The sequence below is a fragment of the Terrapene carolina genome, unplaced genomic scaffold, assembly GCF_002925995.2.
Source record: "Terrapene carolina triunguis isolate 2854851 unplaced genomic scaffold, T_m_triunguis-2.0 Scaffold179, whole genome shotgun sequence".
In the NCBI taxonomy this organism is placed as follows: Eukaryota; Metazoa; Chordata; order Testudines; family Emydidae; genus Terrapene; species Terrapene triunguis.
The window spans coordinates 199,646-219,522 of NW_020664530.1; the positions used below are offsets into that span (position 1 = coordinate 199,646).

Genomic DNA, 19,877 nt, shown 5'->3' on the forward strand with positions numbered 1-19,877 from the left:
CCGATTCCTGCTATAGATCCTACTAGATAACATCAAGTGCACTTCTGTTTACCTTAAACGTAGTTTGTAATAAGCAAAAGCTTAAGTATTGTGATGGAGGTAAGTATTATTTCCCTCTTTTATTCAGACAACACTCCCATTAATTCAATGGAAGAACTGTCTGTCTACAAGATCAGGTTTATTTTTTAAAAAAATGCAAAGCACAAAGGAAAAAAATATATATTCGCTGGCTGGAAAGTTAGTCTGGACCATATGCTGCCACTCTTACATTGAATAGTACCTTAATCTACATATAGATGCTTTTATTTCAATGGGACTACTCAAGAGTAAGATACCTCTCAATGCGAGTAAGGGTGGCAGAATCCAGCCATTAATGTTTAAAACTATAGAAAAAGATCATTTATACGAGGAGACATTTTCCTGTCTTAGCCAATACAAACAGATCACTGCCTTTGCTGATGAGTGAGTACGAAAAACAAGAATGCTACCAGTCCTGCACTAAAGGATCAGAGCCCAGATGGCAGCACATGCATTTTATCACGTCTCTGGTAAAATTAACTACTGCAGCATTTTACAGAACGAACAGCAATACACGCCCACATATCCGAGATTAGAAGCCAACACATTATTGAATATATCTTATGTTTACATAGTATGAGAGTGGAGTAAGTGGACATGACATTTGCAGTACATACAGATTCTGCTGACAGAGCTATTAGATATTCATTGTTGACTTTTTTAAAAAAAGTTATTTTTTCAGGTACAGCAATAAAAACATTTTTACACCAGACATGTCAGTGTCGACCTATGTTCAAGGACATTTGAACTATAGGCCCCTTTTTTCTCATCCAATGGCATATGCAGAGATTAACAAGAGACCAATGCACTAGTAGTCTTCTTTAGTCTTAGATAGCTTTGCAACTACTTTAGTGAATTCTCAACCAGAGTATTTATATGTGCTAGGCCTCATTTGCCAGAGTATTATTCCAGTTTTATACTAATCTAACTCCACTTATATCAGACCCATCATCAATGCCTTCTAAATTTGACACGTTTTAAGCCTCTTGTTTAATTATCATAGCATCAGATATTACACAGCCACCTGTTCATATCCGACATGCGTTATAAAGTACATATTGTTATTCTCCATATCTAATACATAGAAATAGGGTGGAAATGTTTACAAGCAATTGAAGTATTTCTAATGTTCATAGACTTGCTAACCCAGTATTTACCCCTTTCTTTCATCCCAATTTCTAAACAATATATATTAAAAAATTAAGGAAATTCTATGATTTCATAAAAGCACACCTCCTGTTAGTACAGGAATTGCACTTTGCCAGGGAGTCAGGAAGACCTGTGAAAAGTTTGGCCATGCCCCATCAGACTTTGATTCCTCCCCATGGCGTGAGTGGGAAAGCTGAAGAATTTGGCTAGTGAGTTTATATCTTGTCAGTCTCTTGGCTGTCCACAAGCTCCCCCACTTTGAGGGCCCAGTCCAACTACAACTGCAGTCAGTCGGAGTTTTTCCATTTACTTCAATGGGTGTTGGATCAGGCTATATGTATATAAGCATATGTCAGAAGGTGAGACGTGCATTCCTCTTCCCTCCCTCCTTTTTATTGTTTTTTTATATGATTTAGGACATTTTTGTTGTTTGCCTCTTCATCCTGAAACTTGTTGACTTAAAATTGCTGGTTCCTTAAGCTCCTGGCTGGTGTACACAGAACTACCAGTTTGGGTATCAGAGAACAATATGGCCCCACCGCTTTCTTGGTTATTATTACAATTTATTATTTATATCAGCAGAGCAGCTATGATCTCCAGTCATGGAGCAAGATCCCACTGTGCTAGGCACTGTACAAACACAGAAGATAGACCCTGGCCTCCAAGAGCTTCAAATCTAAGTATACAACAAGCAGCAACAGATAGATACAGACAGACGGGGCAGTACAAGTAAACCATGACGCCATATCGGTCAGCATGACAAGCAGTGGTCTCAGTGCCCCCGTGGCTATCAAGGGTTTTGGAGGCATCATGGCAAATGAGAATTTTGAAGAGGTATTTGAAAGATGATAATGACACAGTGCATATTTATGGAGAACTCCTCCCAAGTGTGAGGGGCACCCTCCCCTTAGTACAAAGTAGGTATCACATGGTCTCAAATGCGAGCATTGCATATGTGTCCTGACTGAGGTATGAGATGGTGTTTTATATGGGCCTGAGCTGTGATTTTTTTCCTGGTGTTCCCCCCTCCATCCCCAAACATTGCTTTTGGACACCATTCTGGCAGGTGTCTACTGCAAGGTTGTAGCTGGTTAGCCTCGTATCTTACCCCATACTCATGTGCAGAGTGAACAGCATACAGATCACTGTGGTGGTGTGAGTGTGAGCATAGTCGAGCTGTACTATTGTGCACAGAACTACCTATACCATGGTTGGGCTCTTTTTTGCCTAAAGAGGAAGGGCCTTTGGAGGAATTCAGCCTACTGGGACAAATCTTAAATCACTAGGCATGCAATGCTGCCTCGCAATATGTGGGCCTGGATATCTCCTTATTTCAGTCAGTCACAGAGTTTAAGGCCAGAAGGGACCACCAAATCATCTAGTCTGACCACCAACACCACTCAGCATCCACACACTAAACAAAATAGCTGAAATTAGACCAAAGGGGACGGGCCTGTTGCTGAATGTGTTACACTGCTGAGTAGCAGATGAAGATTTGACAGACACAGTAAGTTTTAAAGGTATAGTCTAATGCTTTAACTACTACACCTGTCTGAAGTCTTTATTTCCAGTCACCTGACAGTAGCAGTAAAGTGAAAATATAAAGAGAACTCAATTCTGCAATGCCTAGCCAGGCAAAACTAGCACTGAAAAAAACAAATGTAAGAAAAATGATCAGAATGGTGTTGAGCACCCAGAACCATAAATGAGATCAGCAATATCTGTGGGGCCTCAGTACTTATGCAATCCGGGCCCTAGGTATACAAGTTATGTAGAACATAAACAAAATATACTTGTCACGAACTTGGCAATATTATGACAGACTGTTTCAAGGTAGCATAAAGCCAGCCATGTGATACTTCCATAACTAAACAGTGTTGTAGATATGGACAGAGGCACCAAAGGGGTGGTGTATTACAGGGCAGGAAGGAGACCTGTGATTTGAAATTGTGACTCTTTGCTGAAAATGCAGTTTCATTTTTTTTTTTAATGGAAATGAAAATACCTTTCATGAAAACCAAGCACACACATTACAATCCACCAGGGGTGGTTTGGATGAGGCTTAGTGACAATGCCTTGCCTGAAGCAGAGCTCGGAATCCTCTATTTCAGGCAGAGCAATAGAGGGATAAGGAATCCTTTGTATTTGTGACCAACTTTCTGCTTACAGAATGATTTCAAGAGCAGTGGATCTAACAAACGTCAGTCTTCAAGACACATTAACATGCAGTCAAAGCTGCTTCAGGTATTTCCATTAATCAGTGTTGTGTGAAACAGAACACTTATATAATAGAAGGTAAAATTATTTCCTTTTTCAAGTGATGGAGAGAAGTGGTTACAGTGGCTGAACACTATGGCCTCCATCCTGCAAACACTTCCTTCTGGGTTTAGTGCTTACTACTGGGAGCAATCCCAGTGAAATCACTGAGACTACTTCCATTAGTAACTTCCAGACCCCTGAAACAATGTTTTCAGGACAGGCCCTATGACTGGTATTAGCAAAGAGGCGCTACTCTGGTCACTGTGTGTCACCCGGGAATTTAAACAGCGTGAGAGAGGATTAGTTGCCCCAAAAAATGCATGTTTGTGATCTTGTGGTATCCCAATTTTAAGGGGGTTATAACAAACCTGATAGAATAGTATCCCCTTTAAAATACACATTTAAATGTTGCCCAGTTAATATTCATTCTATATTTTTCACATGCAGTTAATTACATTTTTTCATGGTAATCACTGTAACAACAACAAAGCCCTCACAGCACCCTCCAACCATGAACCTTTCTACTCCAATATCACTCAAGACAAACCTAACCAAACAGCCTCGTTCTGTAGTACGAGACAGAGTGTTTTTCACTTGCAGTGTCACTGCCCATGCTGACCATGGCCATGGTATGACCAAGTGAAAGCTTCCACACAGTGCTCTGCCAGAGTTCTTCAAACTTGGAATCACTATTAAGGTTAAGAGACCGATTCAGTTTCCAGCCCGTGGAACAGCTGTGGAGTTTGCCAACAAGGGATTCATTTTTGGTGGAGGTTCCTGCGTTGGGCATACCTGTTTACTAGGTACAAAAGAATCAGACTAGTAACACATTTTACATAGGCCACCAAACAATAACCCACAGGCAATTAAAATTCTCCTGGGTCCTGCAGTCACACTTAAAAATGACTCTTGACTTATGAAGATGTCATCGAAACCAACACCTGTGTGTGTGAACTAACAACTGCTTAAAGTCTTTCCTTAATTTTTATTCAATTTGGCAATCAAAGCAACTTACATTCTCAGCCAACTTATGAATCACCATTTGGATTTTATTCTAATACGAAACTTTGCAACAAAAGATATAGAAACTATATTTCAGTGGTTCCCAAAGTGAGGTCTCCAGACCCCGTGGGTTATGCAGGGCTCTGTCTCTTGAACCAGGGCCAGAATGCGCCAAAACGGCATTCTGGCACTTTTGCCACACGGAGGATACCATTTTGTTCTCGGGCGGGGGCATTTCAGTAGTACTGGAAAGGAAAGGGGTCTAGGACAACTAGGCAGATGCCAAAGGAGCCCTTGTTGGAAAAAAGTTTGGGAACCACTGCTACATTTAAAACAAACAATGCTGGAAACCTTATGTAAAACATATCAGATCAGCAAAAGTTTCAGCCTGTTTACTGTCTTTGGAACACACTATTCTAAGCCTGGAATTAAGATCTCATAGCAACTTTTAATGGACATAAAATCAAAGGCTGAAAACAGATTCAAATACTGTGGAACAGAGACTGCCATCTACACAATGTTGAATCTAGGGAGATGTTGCCATTGAGCCAAATTCTAAAGTGCTGATCAAGAAAACTCCACTTAAGTCAGTTGGACTTTTCCTCAGTTTAGGACCAGACTTTGCCCCCCAGTTCACTGCTGGAAGCTTTGACTTATCTTTTGAACTCCTTTCATTAACTTCCCCACTTCCTAGCTAACTTGCTCTCCTTTCATTAGCTTCCCCTTCCCTTTCAGAATTCCACGTGAGATGTATGTGCACAGTAGATTTTCACATCATATTTGGCTTCCCATCACTTTCCCAATTAGTAGACCTCTGCCCACCCAAATATGAAACTGGTAGCAGAATATCATGGGTCAAGAGAACCAGGAGCAACCAGACTTGCCAACTCTCACAAATTTAGTGCTTAATCCTGTATCCATTGCAGTCAATGGTAAAGCTGCCACTGACTTCAATGGGACAGAAGCAGGCACTTATTGCAAGTCTTATGATATTTATTGTATTTCTTAAAGCCCCGGCTCCTGGAATCAAGAAATTGCATAAGAATCTCAGCTTTCATGGGGAAAGGAGTTTTTAACTCCCATGGTTGCAGAGAAAAGTTTGAAAATCTGAAGTAAGTGCACCTTAACAGAATGCAGAAAAAAAAATAACCCAACATTTTAAAAATCTCATTATTTTGGTGCCTGACATGACTTTTGAAGACTTAGGGTTGGCCATTCTGCAACCAGCACAGAGCCGTGCAGTACAAGATAAATAAATAGTACTAAATAAGCCAGTTCTAGCTGTAAATGGTTTTTGCATTTGAGCTAAGAAGTACTTTTGCTGCTAATCCTACAAGAGAAGAGTAAGAGAGAGGGAGAGACTCAAAGAAAGAACAAAAGATAGGAGAAAAGACAGACAGAGAAGAAGGTTGAGTAGGAGAGAAATTTGGAAGATGAAGAGACAAACACAAAAGGGAAAATTTAACAGATTAATACTAAAAAAAATAGGTGTGTTTAATCATGAGAAAAGAAGTGGAGATCTGATTGCAGTCTTCAAATATGGTAAGAGCTGTTAAAAAGAGGACCTAAGAACATAAGACCAATGGCCCATCTAGCCCAGTATCCTGTCTTCCAACAGTGGCCAATGCCACATGCTTCAGATGGAATGAACAGAAGAGGTAATCATCAAGGGACCCATCTCCTGTCATCCACTCCCAGCTTCTGGCAATCAGAGGGTAGGAACACTCAGAGCACAATGTTGCGTCCTGACCATCCTGGCCAATGGCCATGGATGGACCCATCCTCTATGAACTTTTCTGGTTCTTTTTTGAATTAGATAAGTTTTGGCCTTCAGAACGAGTTCTACAGGTTGACTGTGAGTTGTGTGAAGAAGTACATCCTTTTGTTTGTTTTAAACCTGCTGTCTATTAATTTCATTGGGTAATAGTTTTTGTGTTATGTGAAGGAGTAAATAGCATTTCTTTATTCACTTTCTCCACACCAGTCAAGATTTTTTATAGACCTCTGTCACATATCCCCTTAGTCATCTCTTTTCCAAGCTGAAAAATCCCAGTCTTTTTAATCTCTCCTCATACAGAAGCTGTTCCATACTCCTAATCATTTTTGTTGCCCTTCTTTGTACCTTTTCCATTTCTAATATATTTTCTTTGAGATGGGGCAACCAGATCTGCATGTGGTATTCAAGATGTGGGTGTACCATAGATTTTAGAGAGGCAATATGATATTTTATACATACATATATATGATATGAGGAGGACGGTGATCAGCTGTTCTCCACGTCCACTGAAGGTAGGACAAGAAGTAATTGGCTTAATCTGCTATAAGGGAGATTTAGTTTAGATATTAGGAAAATCTTTCTAATTACAAGGATAGTTAAGCAGTGGAATAGGCTTCTAAGGGAGGTTGTTGAAACCCTTCAATGGAGGTTTTTAAGAACAGGTTAGACAAAGACCTGTCAGGAATGATCTTGTCCTGTCTCGGAATAGGGGGCTGAATTAGATGACCTCTCGAGGTTCCTTCTAGCCTTACATGTCTATGATTTTATGATTCTAACCTCTGCCCACTCATTTTCACTGAGAATTATTTGGGGGAAAGTTTAGAGATGAGCTATCAGAAATTATATTTTGGCAGCCTGTAGACTACAACATGATAAATAATTTGTTTGGTTTCTGCTAACTAATCCAAAATGAGTTTTAGGATATAGTGGGAGAAACTATAGTATTTTTGTTTTAATCATGGGAATTCCCTTTGCATGATTAGAGAGAAGGTGGGTGAGGCCTTATCTCTCTCACCAACAGCAGATGGTCCAGTAAAAGACATTACCTCACTCACCTTGTGTCTGTAATATCCGGGGACCAACATGGCTAGAACTCCATTGTATACGACTTTGCATGGTTATACTTTCAGGTATTTACACACCAACTTTTCTTGAAATCCAAGTAGTGACACTATTTTTCATCTTAGAACTACAGCTGCTGTTTCTGACTTCCTTCCAGATAACTTAATATGTGGACATAAGATCCAACACTTTCCATTGTATTTTGATGATTTTCTATCTGCCTTTTCCTCAGATAATGAATCTAGTGTCATTCTTTTCTGACAACAGAATCTAGTACCCATGAACTCACTCTGGTTGCAGCAGCCTTCTCTGTAGAATCAGGCATGCCATATCTGGAGTTCCAATTCCTTCAGTTATTAAGCCTTGTTTTCAAATGCCACTGGCTCTGCTGCTCTCTCAGAGACTCTCAGTTATGCTAAAAGCAACTTTTAGCATCATTACCCAGCCTTCCCTGTTTCTTCTTTTAGATGAGCCACAACTTTGGAAACAATAGTCCCTAACCATCTCTGAAGTAACTTGTTTTAAGGTTAGTCCTTTATTCATCTTCTCTTCGGATCTGATGATTGAACAACCCACTGAGGTTTTCCTATTCTTTGCACTTTGACCTCACTCTTCAGTTTCCTCTCTGTTGTAAGTATCTGTCTGATGTATAGCTAAACATGGTGTACATGGTGTAAGCAATTCAATTCTTACCTCGCTAATCAGGACCATCTACTTTCCCTTGTGTTTTTAAAAATAAGACAAAGTTAATGTTTGTAATTATCCACCACATCTACGGCAACAAAACAATGCCATGCTAACAATAGCCTTGATTTCAGTGGAACTACCCAAGTGCTTAGAGTTAGGCCCAGTTTACACACAGATGCTGCATCAGCTTAAACAAAGATGTAATTGTACATTTTTAAACCTGGTTTACAGGAACAAGTTAAACAACCGTAAGCCAGGTTTAAAACTATGAAACACTGTCCTCACACAAAGTTGCACAAGTTTAACCAAACATCCCACTTTTAATTACACAGGTGTGTGTAGACAAGCCCTTAGGTACATAGAATCACAGAAGTTTAGGACTAGAAAAGACCTCAATAGGTCATCTAGTCCAGCCCCCTGCACTCAAGACAGGACTAAGTAATAACTAGAGCATTCCTGACAGGTGTTTGTCTAACCTGTTCTTAACCTCCAAAGACAGATTCCATAGCCTCCCTAGGCAATTTGTTCCAATGCTTAACTACCCTGACAGTTAGGAAGTTTTTTCCAAATGTCCAACCTAACCCTCCCTTGCTGCAATTTAAGCCCATTGCTTCTTGTCCTAGCCTCAAAGGTTAAGGAGAACAATTTTTAACCCTACACCTTGTAACAACGGTTTATGTACTTGAAAACTATTATGTCCCCCCTCAGTCTTCTCAGACTAAACAAACACAGGTTTTTCAATCTTTCCTCATAAGTCATGTTCTCTGGACTTTCTCCATTTTGTCCACATCTTTCCTGAAATGTGGGGCCCAGAATTAGACACAATACTCCAGTTGAACCCTTATAAGCACAGAGTAGTGTGGACGAATTACTTCTCGTGTCTTGCTTACAACACTCCTGCTACTACATCCCAGAATTATGTTTGTTTTTGTTTGTTTGTTTGTTTTTTGGCAACAGTATTACACTGTTGACTCATGTTTAGCTTGTGATCCACTATAACCCCCAAATCCCTTTCTGAAGTATTCCTTCCTAGGGAGTCCTTTCCTTTTGTATGTGTGCAACTGATTGTCCCTTCCTAAGTGGAATACTTTGCATTTGTCCTTATTGAATTTGATCCTATTTACTTCAGACCATTTCTCCAGTTTGTCCAGATCATTCTGAATTCTAATCCTATCCTCCAAAGCACTTGCAACCCCTCCCAGGTTGATATCGTCCACAAACTTTATAAGTGTACTCTCTATGCCATTATCTAAATCATTTATAAAGATATTGAACAGAACTGGACCCAGAACTGATCCCTGCAGGACCCCACTCAATAGGCCCTTCCAGCTTGACTGCAAACCATATGCTTAAGTACCTTACAGAATCAAGATCTATCATACCCATTTTACAGATGAGATAACTGATTCATTAACTGCGGTTAATGCCACTGTGGACCAATTTCAGCCTTCAGTTACACCTGGGTCATCCCTTTGCCTTCTGTGGAGTTTTACAGATATAGGTGAAGGCAGAATTTGGCTTCCAGAATACTGGTACTTATTATTGATGACAATGCATTGGACAAAAAGAAAATAGGGTTCACTCTTCTTCAGATAACTCAGTTTTTATTCCCTCAAAATCCTAATTTGTTAAAGATATTTATTTACTGAGGCAGAATTCTATAAATCAATACCTGGTAGTAGCAAAGTTGACAGTTTCATAAAACAAAGAGAGAATTGGAAATATGTGAACTGAAAAATTCCAGCTGCTTTTTGAGCTACAGTAATAAACAATAATAAATATAGCTGGTTTTATTGCCAGTATCACTTTTGCACAGGCCTCCCTCTCCCTGTACATATAAAGTGTTAATTCCTGATTGAACGATTGAGTCACTGGACCTTGTGATGCTCTAAAGCACAGGTTAAAAGCTGCTGAAGCTACGGGAAAGGAAGTTTGACTATAGCTCCACGGGGGCGGGGGTGTATGTGTGAATGTGACTCAGAACTGAAGATTAAAGGGAATGGATAGCAATGAGGATGCCGAAGAGTTGGGGAGAACAAGGCAGAGGGTCACATCAGGTGAGTAAGCTACAAAACAGAAGCAACCAGAGAAGAGGTAGTGGAAGGGAGTGGGGAAAAACAAAAAAAGGATGCTGAAAAGTGGTGGTGAGGGCAATGGACAGGGCACTGGACTGTGAGTCTGGAGACCTAGTTCTAATTTAGCCCTGCCACTGACCTGCTGTGTGACCTAGGGCAAGTCCCTTTACCTCTCTGTGCCCCTGCTTCACCTGCCCTCTTTTGTCTGCCTTGTCTGTTTTGATTGCAAACACATAATAAGAATTATGCCCAAAGATCTCACAAAGTGCTTAGCATAATGGGCCCTGATCTTGGATCGGGTGTTTAGATGCGGCCATAATGTAAATAATAAAATTAATTAATGAAGAGTCAGAATCTCAGGACAGTGTGACAAGCAGGAACATTAGAACATTTTGGTGTGTGAGCTTTCTCACAGTGCCACAGGTCCTGTAGTGATGGTATTACATGCATCTTTAGAGTATGCCTATGTTTTCTATATACAATCCCTTTGGCTGAGACAGGCTTATGTGACATAAGACAATATAGCATTATTGCCTTCCTCGTGGGTCAGTGGTTTCTGATTCTGGAAACTATTGACCGTCTAGCTGTTCTCTGAGACAGAATCAAATTATGTTGTGTTCAAAACCAGAAAAGGCTCACTATGGTACAACACAGCATGATTAGGGAAAAGAGACCCTGCCTTTGAGATGTTGAGGACTGGATTCTCCAAGTCACTAAAGTTTACTTTGTGGCAGCACATGTTGAACTACTTAACCCAGCTGGATATTCCCCATAGAGAATTTCCCTTCATAGGGGGAACTCTCTGGCAGTGTAAAGCTGAGAGAGGCAGTATTACGCCTCCTACACCAGCTGCCCCTCCAGTCCCTGGTATAAGTGGGAGAAAATGTGTGGGAGATACAGGCTGGGGTAATGCAAGGGTGGAATAGGGTATGGTGGAAATGAGCCCCACTTTGTCTGATCCCCCAATAGCATAAGCACTCCTTACTTATGCCAGCAGCAGAAGTTAGAGCAGCAGGGGGCCTACTCTAACTGCTTTGTGGGGCTGAGCATCAGCAAGCCAGGTCATCTCCCTGTGGCCACCACTGCAGTGGAGAACTGGGGTCTTAAAATGTATTCTGCACAATGATGCATTGGAGGTACATTTCCCTGTTGCTTCTAATGCTTATTAATCAAAGTGAGACGTGGAGGGCTGGGGTGGGATTATGCCAAAAAAAAGATGTCAAGAAACATACAGCAACTCTCAGGCACTAGCAGATACAAACAGCGATATTCTGAGCACACATGAAGGACTCTGTTGGGGCTTTTACAGTCAGACCAATGGTAGAGGAGATGGCCCAGCTGCACTGCAGCAGTAGCTAGAGGCACGCTGCCTACAGGGTGCGAAGCAGACAGAATGCCGCCCTAGCCACAGAGGAAAGAGTGCTCAGAAGCATCTTTTACACGTCCTTTTTTCCAAATGCAGCTCATCTGCCCCTCCAGCATTAGCTTCTAATCACTAGCCAGTCCCTCTGGGGTAATGGGGGCTCTCTTGCTGTGCAAGCCCACCTCACTTGCACTCAGGGAGCCAGAGCACAAGCATTTTCTTTGCCCCCTACATGCACACCCACCCAATCACACCTTTGCCCCAGCTGTCTCTCTGTCCCCCATCCCTACTGAAATATCACAGAGAAGCAGGTGATCAGCAAGGTTCCATTTGCAGTTTATGTTCCTGGCTGTTGGGGGCAACTCAGGCTACTGAGAAGAGAGTCTTATTCATCCTCCCTGCTCTCACTAATGTTTCCTTCACCCACACAGTATCTGTCAATCCAGTGCAGTAAGGCAGGCAGTGGGGAGCAGAGAAGTGACCAGATCCCACTCTCAGGAGAAGAACGTTAGTGGTTGGGGTTAGACAATATGTGAGGACAGGAGAGATGGAATCTGATGGTGGAGGGGCCTTATTTACTGGAGAGGGGAAAAGAGAGGATCTGGGTTGGACAAATTGGTGGGAGGTAGACAGAAACAGAGGGGTGTCATTGAAATGCATGGGGGGCGGGGAAGACTGAGCGGGAGAGAATCAGTTGAAATTTTGTGGAGAAGAAAGAGCAAGATGAGGGCAAAGAGGCAGACAAAGAATTAAAAAGTACATAATAATAGTACCTAACCACTTGTTCTCATTAAAAATCCAAATCACACCTTTGGGTATTAGCCTGGCCAAATCTGAGTTTGGGTAATTACACCTCGACCCCGATATAACGTGACCCGATATAACACGAATTCGGCTATAACGTGGTAAAGCAGCGCGGGGGGGGGGGGGCGGATCAAAGCAAGTTCAATATAACGCGGTTTCACCTATAACGCAGTAAGAATTTTTGGCTCCCGAGGACAGCGTTATATCGGGGTAGAGGTGTATGTTCTACCTCTACCTACATTTCCCCTACAGTTTTAAATGGACACAGTTTTTCTCTTTTTCTGTCTTGAATCGTTTTGTAATGTTACAGCACAGTGTCAGTGTCAAACAGCTGCCATATTACACTCCAGATATGGGTGTAGTGATTAGTTTGCAAAGCTTTTTGGAATCCCTTAAGAAACAAGGCACTATATAAAACTTACAGTATTGCTGTTGATATTATTGAGTTTACTGTTCAAATGCCAAAAGTTTACTATATTACATACAGATACATTTTTTTAAAAATGATTGAGACAGCTGAATCATATAGTGTGTACATTTACATTGGAGTTATTGTTTAAAATTTATATATAGATATATAGATAAATAAAAGATTGATTGATTACCTCATATGAAGAAAGACAATATACTAATGCAACAAGGAAATATTTTCATATCAATTTTAATTTAGTGAATAAATACACATGCATGCACACATACATTTTAATATTTTATACATATATTAGGGCTGTCAAGCGATTAAAAAATGAATCATGATTAATGGTATTGTTAAATATTAATAGAATACCATTTATTTAAATATTTTTGGATGTTTTCTACATTTTCAAATATATTGATTTTAATTACAACACAGAATACAAAGTGTACAGTGCTCACTTTATATTTATTTTTGATTACAAGTATTTGCACTGTAAAAAAACAAAAGAAATAATATTTTTCAATTCACCTAATACAAGCACTGTAGTGCAATATCTTTATCATGAAAGTTGAACTTACAAATGTAGAATTATGTAAAAAAAACTGCATTCAAAAATAAAACAATGTAAAATTTTAGAGCCTGCAAGTCCAAGCCTGCAAGTCCACTCAGTCCTACTTCTTGTTCACGCAATCACTCAGACAAAGAAGTTTGTTTACATTTGCAGGAAATAATGCTGCCCTCGTCTTGTTTACAATGTCACCTGAAAGCGAGAACAGGCATTTTCCTGGCACTGTTGTAGCCGGAGTCACAAGATATTTACGTGCCAGATGCGCTAAAGATTCATATGTTCCTTCATGCTACAACCACCATTCCAGAGGACATGTGTCCATGCTGATGACGGGTTCTGCTCGATAACAACCCAATGCAGTGAAGACTGACACATGTTCATTTTCATCATCTGAGTCAGATGCCACCAGCAGAAGTCTTGATTTTCTTTTTTGGTGGTTTGGGTTCTGTAGTTTCCACATTGAAGTGTTGTTCTTTTAAGACTTCTGAAAGCATGCTCCACACGCCTTGTCCCTCTTAGATTTTGGAAGGCACTTCAGATTCTTAAACCTTGGGTCGAGTGCTGTAGCTATTTTCAGAAATCTCACATTGCTACATTATTTGCATTTTGTCAAATCTGCAGTGAAAGTGTTATTAAAATGAACAAAATGTGCTGGGCCATCATCTGAAACTGCTATAACATGAAATATATGGTAGAATGTGGGTAAAAGAGAGCAGGGGACATACAGTTCTCCCCCAAGGAGTTCAGTCACAAATTTAATTAATGCATTTTTTTTTAACGAGCGTCATCAGCATGGAAGCACGTCCTCTAGAATGGTGGCCAAAGCACGGAGGGGCATACGAATGTTTAGCATATCTGGCACGTAAATAGGTTGCGATGCCGGCTACAGAAGTGCCATGCAAATCCTGTTCTCACTTTCTGGTGACATTGTAAATAAGAAGAAGGCAGCATTATCTCCTGTAAAAGTAAACACACTTGTTTGTCTTAGTGATTGGCCGAAGAAGTAGGACTGAGTGGACTTGTAGGCTTTAAAGTTTTACACTGTTTTGTTTTTGAGTGCAGTTATGTAACAAAAAAAATCAACATTTGTAAATTGCACTTTCACGACAAAGAGATTGCACTACAATACTCATATGAGGTGAACTGAAAAATACTGTTTCTTTTGTTTTTCATTTTTACAGTGTAAATATTTGTAATCAAAAATAATATACACTTTGTATTCTGTGTTGTAACTGAAATCAATATATATGAAAATGTAGAAAAACATCCAAAATATTTAATAAATTTCAATTGGTATTCTATTGTTTAACAATGCGATTAAAACTGTGATTAATCACAATTAATTTTTTTAATAGTGATTCATTTTTTTGAGTTAATCGCATGAGTTAACTGTGATTAATCAACATCCTTTGTGTATATATATATATATATATATATATATACACACACATACACATACACATACACACACACACACACAGGGCGGGCACAACCCATTAGGCGACCTAGGCGGTTGCCTAGGGCACTACAATTTCGGGGGCGGCAACCAAGGCGGTATTTCGGCGGTGGGACCTTCCGCCGCCTCTGTGGGAGGTGGCATTTCGGGGCGGGACCTTCCGCTTCCTAGGGCGGCAGAAAAGCTGGCGGCTCTCCTGTATATATATATATATATATATATATACACATACACACACACACACACTCTCATACATATATATATATACACAGGGAGTTGAAAGTTATGTCATTTGTCATTAAAAAGATATTTTTTCCATAGTCTGGCTATTAGGTCTGGGATTTGACCTATGGCATTAAATACCTTGTAACATCAATGTCCTTGATACAGGTATTATAGGAGTAAAACAAAAACAAAACAGAACGGAAAATACTTATACTTTTGCTAGAATGTCAGCAAATCACGGGGATAAACTGAATAAACAGAACTCATTTATTTCTAACACATTGCTCTTTTATACCAGATAGCACACTGAAGTCTACGCGTGTTGTACAATATGTACATCACACAATCACACTGTACCTATGAAGTCAGAAATCAGACTTTCAATCATTTAAAATGTGTAATATCACACCTGCGAAAAGCCTGTATAAAAATGTATAAATATCTGTTAGTTCCTGCAACTCCCACCCCTTTTATTTTAAAAACCTAAATAAAAATAAATAGCTGCACATGGAGCTTTTAGTATTCTCAATTATGCTTTTAAAAATATTAGCAAAAAAATGTTAAGAGATTTTGCCTTATATAACCATTATGGAGACCCAGTGCTAACTGGTAGTTTAAGTATGAGAGAAAGGTCTGGGGAGTGAGAGATAGCATTTAGAGAAGAGATCCCTGTAGCCCAAAGGGAGGGTCTGAGGCAGAACAAGAAGGCAGCAGAAGCATGAGACAAATATGGAGGTAGAGAAAACATAAGTAGATGTTGAAGGCAGAATAGCAAGAGAGATTTTGTGAGGCAAAACAAGGAATGGGTAAAGTAGAGATCTGTGTATTTTAAGCAATAAAACTATATGCAAATCTTGAACAGAGAAGCAAAGACATATCTCTATCTGGCAACATCATAATCTACTCTGGCTGCACTCTTGCACTTTATGTTGTCACCAGACCCACTGATAAAATGTATTTCCTTGTAAACCAAAAATATATGGTATTATTGACATTATACACACATACACACACAAACGACACATACGTTTTATGGCCCTGATTCAGCAAAGCACTTAAACAATTACTTAACTTTAAGTGTGCGCTTAAATTCACTACTGGATTGGGCCTAAATGATGGTGATATCCATTGATATACAGAATCATGAGATGAATTATATTTTTCATGCAACTCGGACTAAAACCTCTGAATAACTTCAAACAGTGGCCTTCTCTATTTAAAAAACAAAACAACAAAACAAAACACTGGCCCAAATTGCAGGATGGGCAATATTCACTACTGGTTTAAACCCCAATATTTGGGGAACTGATCGGGGACAGATATACAAGAACTTTATGCTGTTTGAAAGAGGAGAGTTTTAACAATAGAATACAGACTTGTTTTTAGCATGCGACAGCCTCAGATAGTAGATCCTAAAATGATGACATTATTATGTGTGGGAGTTTTCTACATTCTATCTGTGATACATTTTTTTCTCCCTTGAAGCTCTGTAGAGTTGAATACATGGTACAAAGGCAGCCGAGATATAGGCAGAGAGCTATGAAAAATAGCATCAGTAAAATAATTTTTAAAAACTCCCTAGAGCACTTATGTAAAATGCGTAGCAAATGCAAATAGTGTGGGTTAGAGGTTTTATTGGCATTCAGCTGGGATGACTTTGCCACTCGCATGTAATATGGCTATCACAAACTCATGCTGGTAAAACCTTTACACTGCACTATGCCAGCATATATTTTCTCCATATATACATTCATGCACAAATATTTTTTCTGTCCAAATTCAGCGTTTGTATTTATATTTCCATAGTTGCAAGAGATTTAAAGCTGGAAAAATTTATGTGGCACATTTATACCCACTGGGTTCAATTAATAAGGCTTAATGCGGATATCCTGCAATACCAACTCTTGCAAATTCCCTGTTAACTTCAGTGACAGTTTTCTCTGATTAAAGACTGGGTTCTAAATCCTTTAGCAACTGAAATGTGATCAGCTTCAGGACTTTTCAGTGTCATGATGACTAATTTTTTTTAAAAAATGAGGAACACGATTACATTTCCAAACTCCAAAATTGCTAATGAAAAAGCTGACATGAGCCCTTACAGCTGTCTATGCTGTGGTCACTGTGGATTACTGACACGAGTGATTTAGATGGTAGCTAGAACCACCTCTTTCATAGGAAGGCTCAGCTGCCAAATGAACTTGGTGAGGAGGATCACTTTAGTTCAAGAGGAGCTTGGGAGGATATTAAAGGAAATACAATCCTCTTAGAGTATTGAAAGTGTGCATGTGTGGAGGTGGGGACAAGAGACAGCCAAACCTTTATTTCTGTGAACAGATCAAGGCGACAGATGTATTCCTTCTACTGTGCTGCATTCTACTGTGCTACCATTTGGCCTAAAATTCTCCCGATATTTTGCCTATCTTTAATTACAAGACACATGGACCAGACCCTCACGGTAGTTCTACTGCCTTTGAGGGAGCCATGGTAGAGAACATGCACTGAGGATCTGGCCCAGTTGTGTTCTCTGAATGCCAAAGCAAGATTATTATCCAATAATTTTGCAAGTAGATGAAACCCTGGAATATTCAGTGTGGGGGGGGGAGGGGAACACTGGAGTAAAACAAAATAAATCCACTTTAGTTGCACAATATTTATTCTGAGAAAACTAAGGTTGATTGATCTGCACAATGGTATAAGAGTAGTTCAGTCAAGATGAAAAATAAATGGGCCAGTTATATTATATAATATCTGACCTCAGAAGCTTTCCTGTCCTTAAGGCAAGAATACCCCCTGTTACTTGGTAGTTATCCAAAGTATTTGTTATACAGACATTTAAAATTAAAATGATAATGGTTCCCTGGATTATTTTACATTCCATAATGAGATGCATTTACCTGTCCCTTCTGTCATTATACACGAGTCAAAGAAAGCCTGATGGAACAAGTCTATGTTAAAACAAAGGCGATTCACAGTATGTGTGTTGTAATTACTGATTTTGTTTCACTGGAAACACTGTAGTGCACTCATCGATTAGAGTTTACACTTCCCTCCTGACCTTTGAGGAAGGGCATACAATATTGTCTCAATCAGGCCACACAGACATTAATGGGGGCTGTCTTGTCTTGTAGATTTTTAGCCATTGTCTAGGGATCTTGTGTGCTTATGATTAAAGAAACAGGTTCTTTCCTCTCTTGCCCTAAGAGGGTCAAAACAGACATCCATTTTTCCTCTCCTCTCCCTGCTTCTTAATTCCACCCCAGTAAAGTACACAAATACATCCGATCCCCTAGCTATGAAACCAGAGGCAGCTGCAGCCCCGCCTCCTGCCCGCCACACGCACACGCCTATAGCTAAAGGTGAGCGTTAACAGCACCACGGGGGATGGGGGATTGACCATTGCATGGTCAGCAGAGGGGATGGCCAAATACGGTGACCAGACAGCAACGGTGAAAAATGGAGACACTTTTGGGGGATGGGGGGGAGGGAATAGTTGAGTATATAAGACAAAGCCCCTAATATGGGGCTGGTCACTCCGTGGCTGAAGGAACCCTGCCTGCCACTATAGAGCTGTCAGGGCGGAGCGGGGGGCTGCTGCAGCAGCACCAGCTGTGTGTGTGGCTGCCTGTGCGGTCTTCCCCGGTGCCATTGCTTCTGCAGCCCTGCCCGCCTGCTTCCCACCCCCGCCCCCCCCCCAGCGATGCATTTCCCAGCCCCCAGCCGGGGATGCTCAGTCGCAGCCCCTTGCTGCTGCTGCTTCCCCTTTGCATCCATCCCGGGAGGCGTCCTCCGCGCGCTGCCTCCCCCTCCACCCCAGTGTAAACTGCAACCCTCCAATTGCACCTGTTCTCCCCCCCCCCCAGGCTAACAAGCCCCCTGCCGCCCCCGGCACAGGTCTCTCGCCTCCCCCCGGCTCTCCGCTGACCTTCTCCTGCGCCCTGTTCAGCCGTTTCTGGACGTTTTTGGCGAAGATGCCCGTTTTCATGTCGGCCATGGCTGCTGGTCCAGGGAGCCTGGCGAGGAGGCGAGTCAGGCAGAGCCCAGCGGCTGAGGCAGAGAGCGAGCGAGCGAGCAGGAGATGGGGGGGGGGGGGTGAAGGGAGGGGCTGGAGGGACAAGGTGGAGGAGGGGATCTTAAAGATACAGAGAGAGGGAGCGAGAGACTGGTCCCACGGCCCCCTCAGTGCTCAAGGGGAGCCGGAGCTGAGCTCCAAGCACTTGCCCTGCCTTTAAAAATCTTCCTTCCTGATGCTCTTGAAGGAGACGAAAATGGTACAAAATATTGAAAGACAGAAACAGCAGGCAAGGCCAGCATTAGGGATCTGGAGGTTAATTTAGTGGGGGAGGCGATTTACTCCAAATGATATGCATTCTTCGTTAAAGGGATGCTATTGATTTATACAACAACGTGCAGAGAAAAAGAGGTGGGGTGGGAGAAGTAGTATATATAGCAGCACCCACTGCTGTAGTGGCTGACAACACCATATACTAAAATAATATCTTCACCTTCCACTGAATGAGAGCAAAGCACTTTACAGAGATTGTTTAACTCATCTCCTCAACACCCTTCTGGGGCAGCTGAATATTAACCCCTTTTTTGCAGATGGAGAAACTGAGACAGAAAGATCAAGGATTCTCTTTTGAAAGGTGTCACTCATTTTGGGTGTCTCCACTTTTTGGCCACCCAAAGCGAGACACCATAGGATCCAATTTTCAGAAGTGCTGAGTATTGGCCATTGATATCAAATGAAGTTGTGGGTGTTCAGCCTTATAGCGCAACATTTTCAAGCGTGGATTCCCATAGTGAGGCATCTAAATCTATATTTAGCCACCCAATGGCATCTAGTGGCCTCATTTTCAGAAGTGCTGAGCACTCAGTACTCCGATTGGGTGTATTCCGCAACATGAGTTAAGCTCCCATTGCCTGTGCTCTGCATATCTGAATATCAGTCAACATC

The 19,877-nt window shown here is 41.0% G+C and overlaps 1 protein-coding gene across 2 annotated transcripts in view; it reads right to left on the minus strand.

Moving 5' to 3' along the window:
* LOC112112029 (amphiphysin-like) overlaps positions 1 to 18,914 on the minus strand; it is a 185,809-nt gene extending 166,895 nt beyond the window's left edge. For both annotated transcript variants that reach the window (XM_026654043.1, XM_026654042.1), the window contains exon 1: positions 18,846 to 18,914. In XM_026654043.1, coding sequence (XP_026509828.1) covers positions 18,846 to 18,914 — 69 coding nt within the window. The remainder of the gene's footprint in view (positions 1 to 18,845) is intronic.
* Between the last annotated feature and the right edge of the window lie 963 nt (positions 18,915 to 19,877).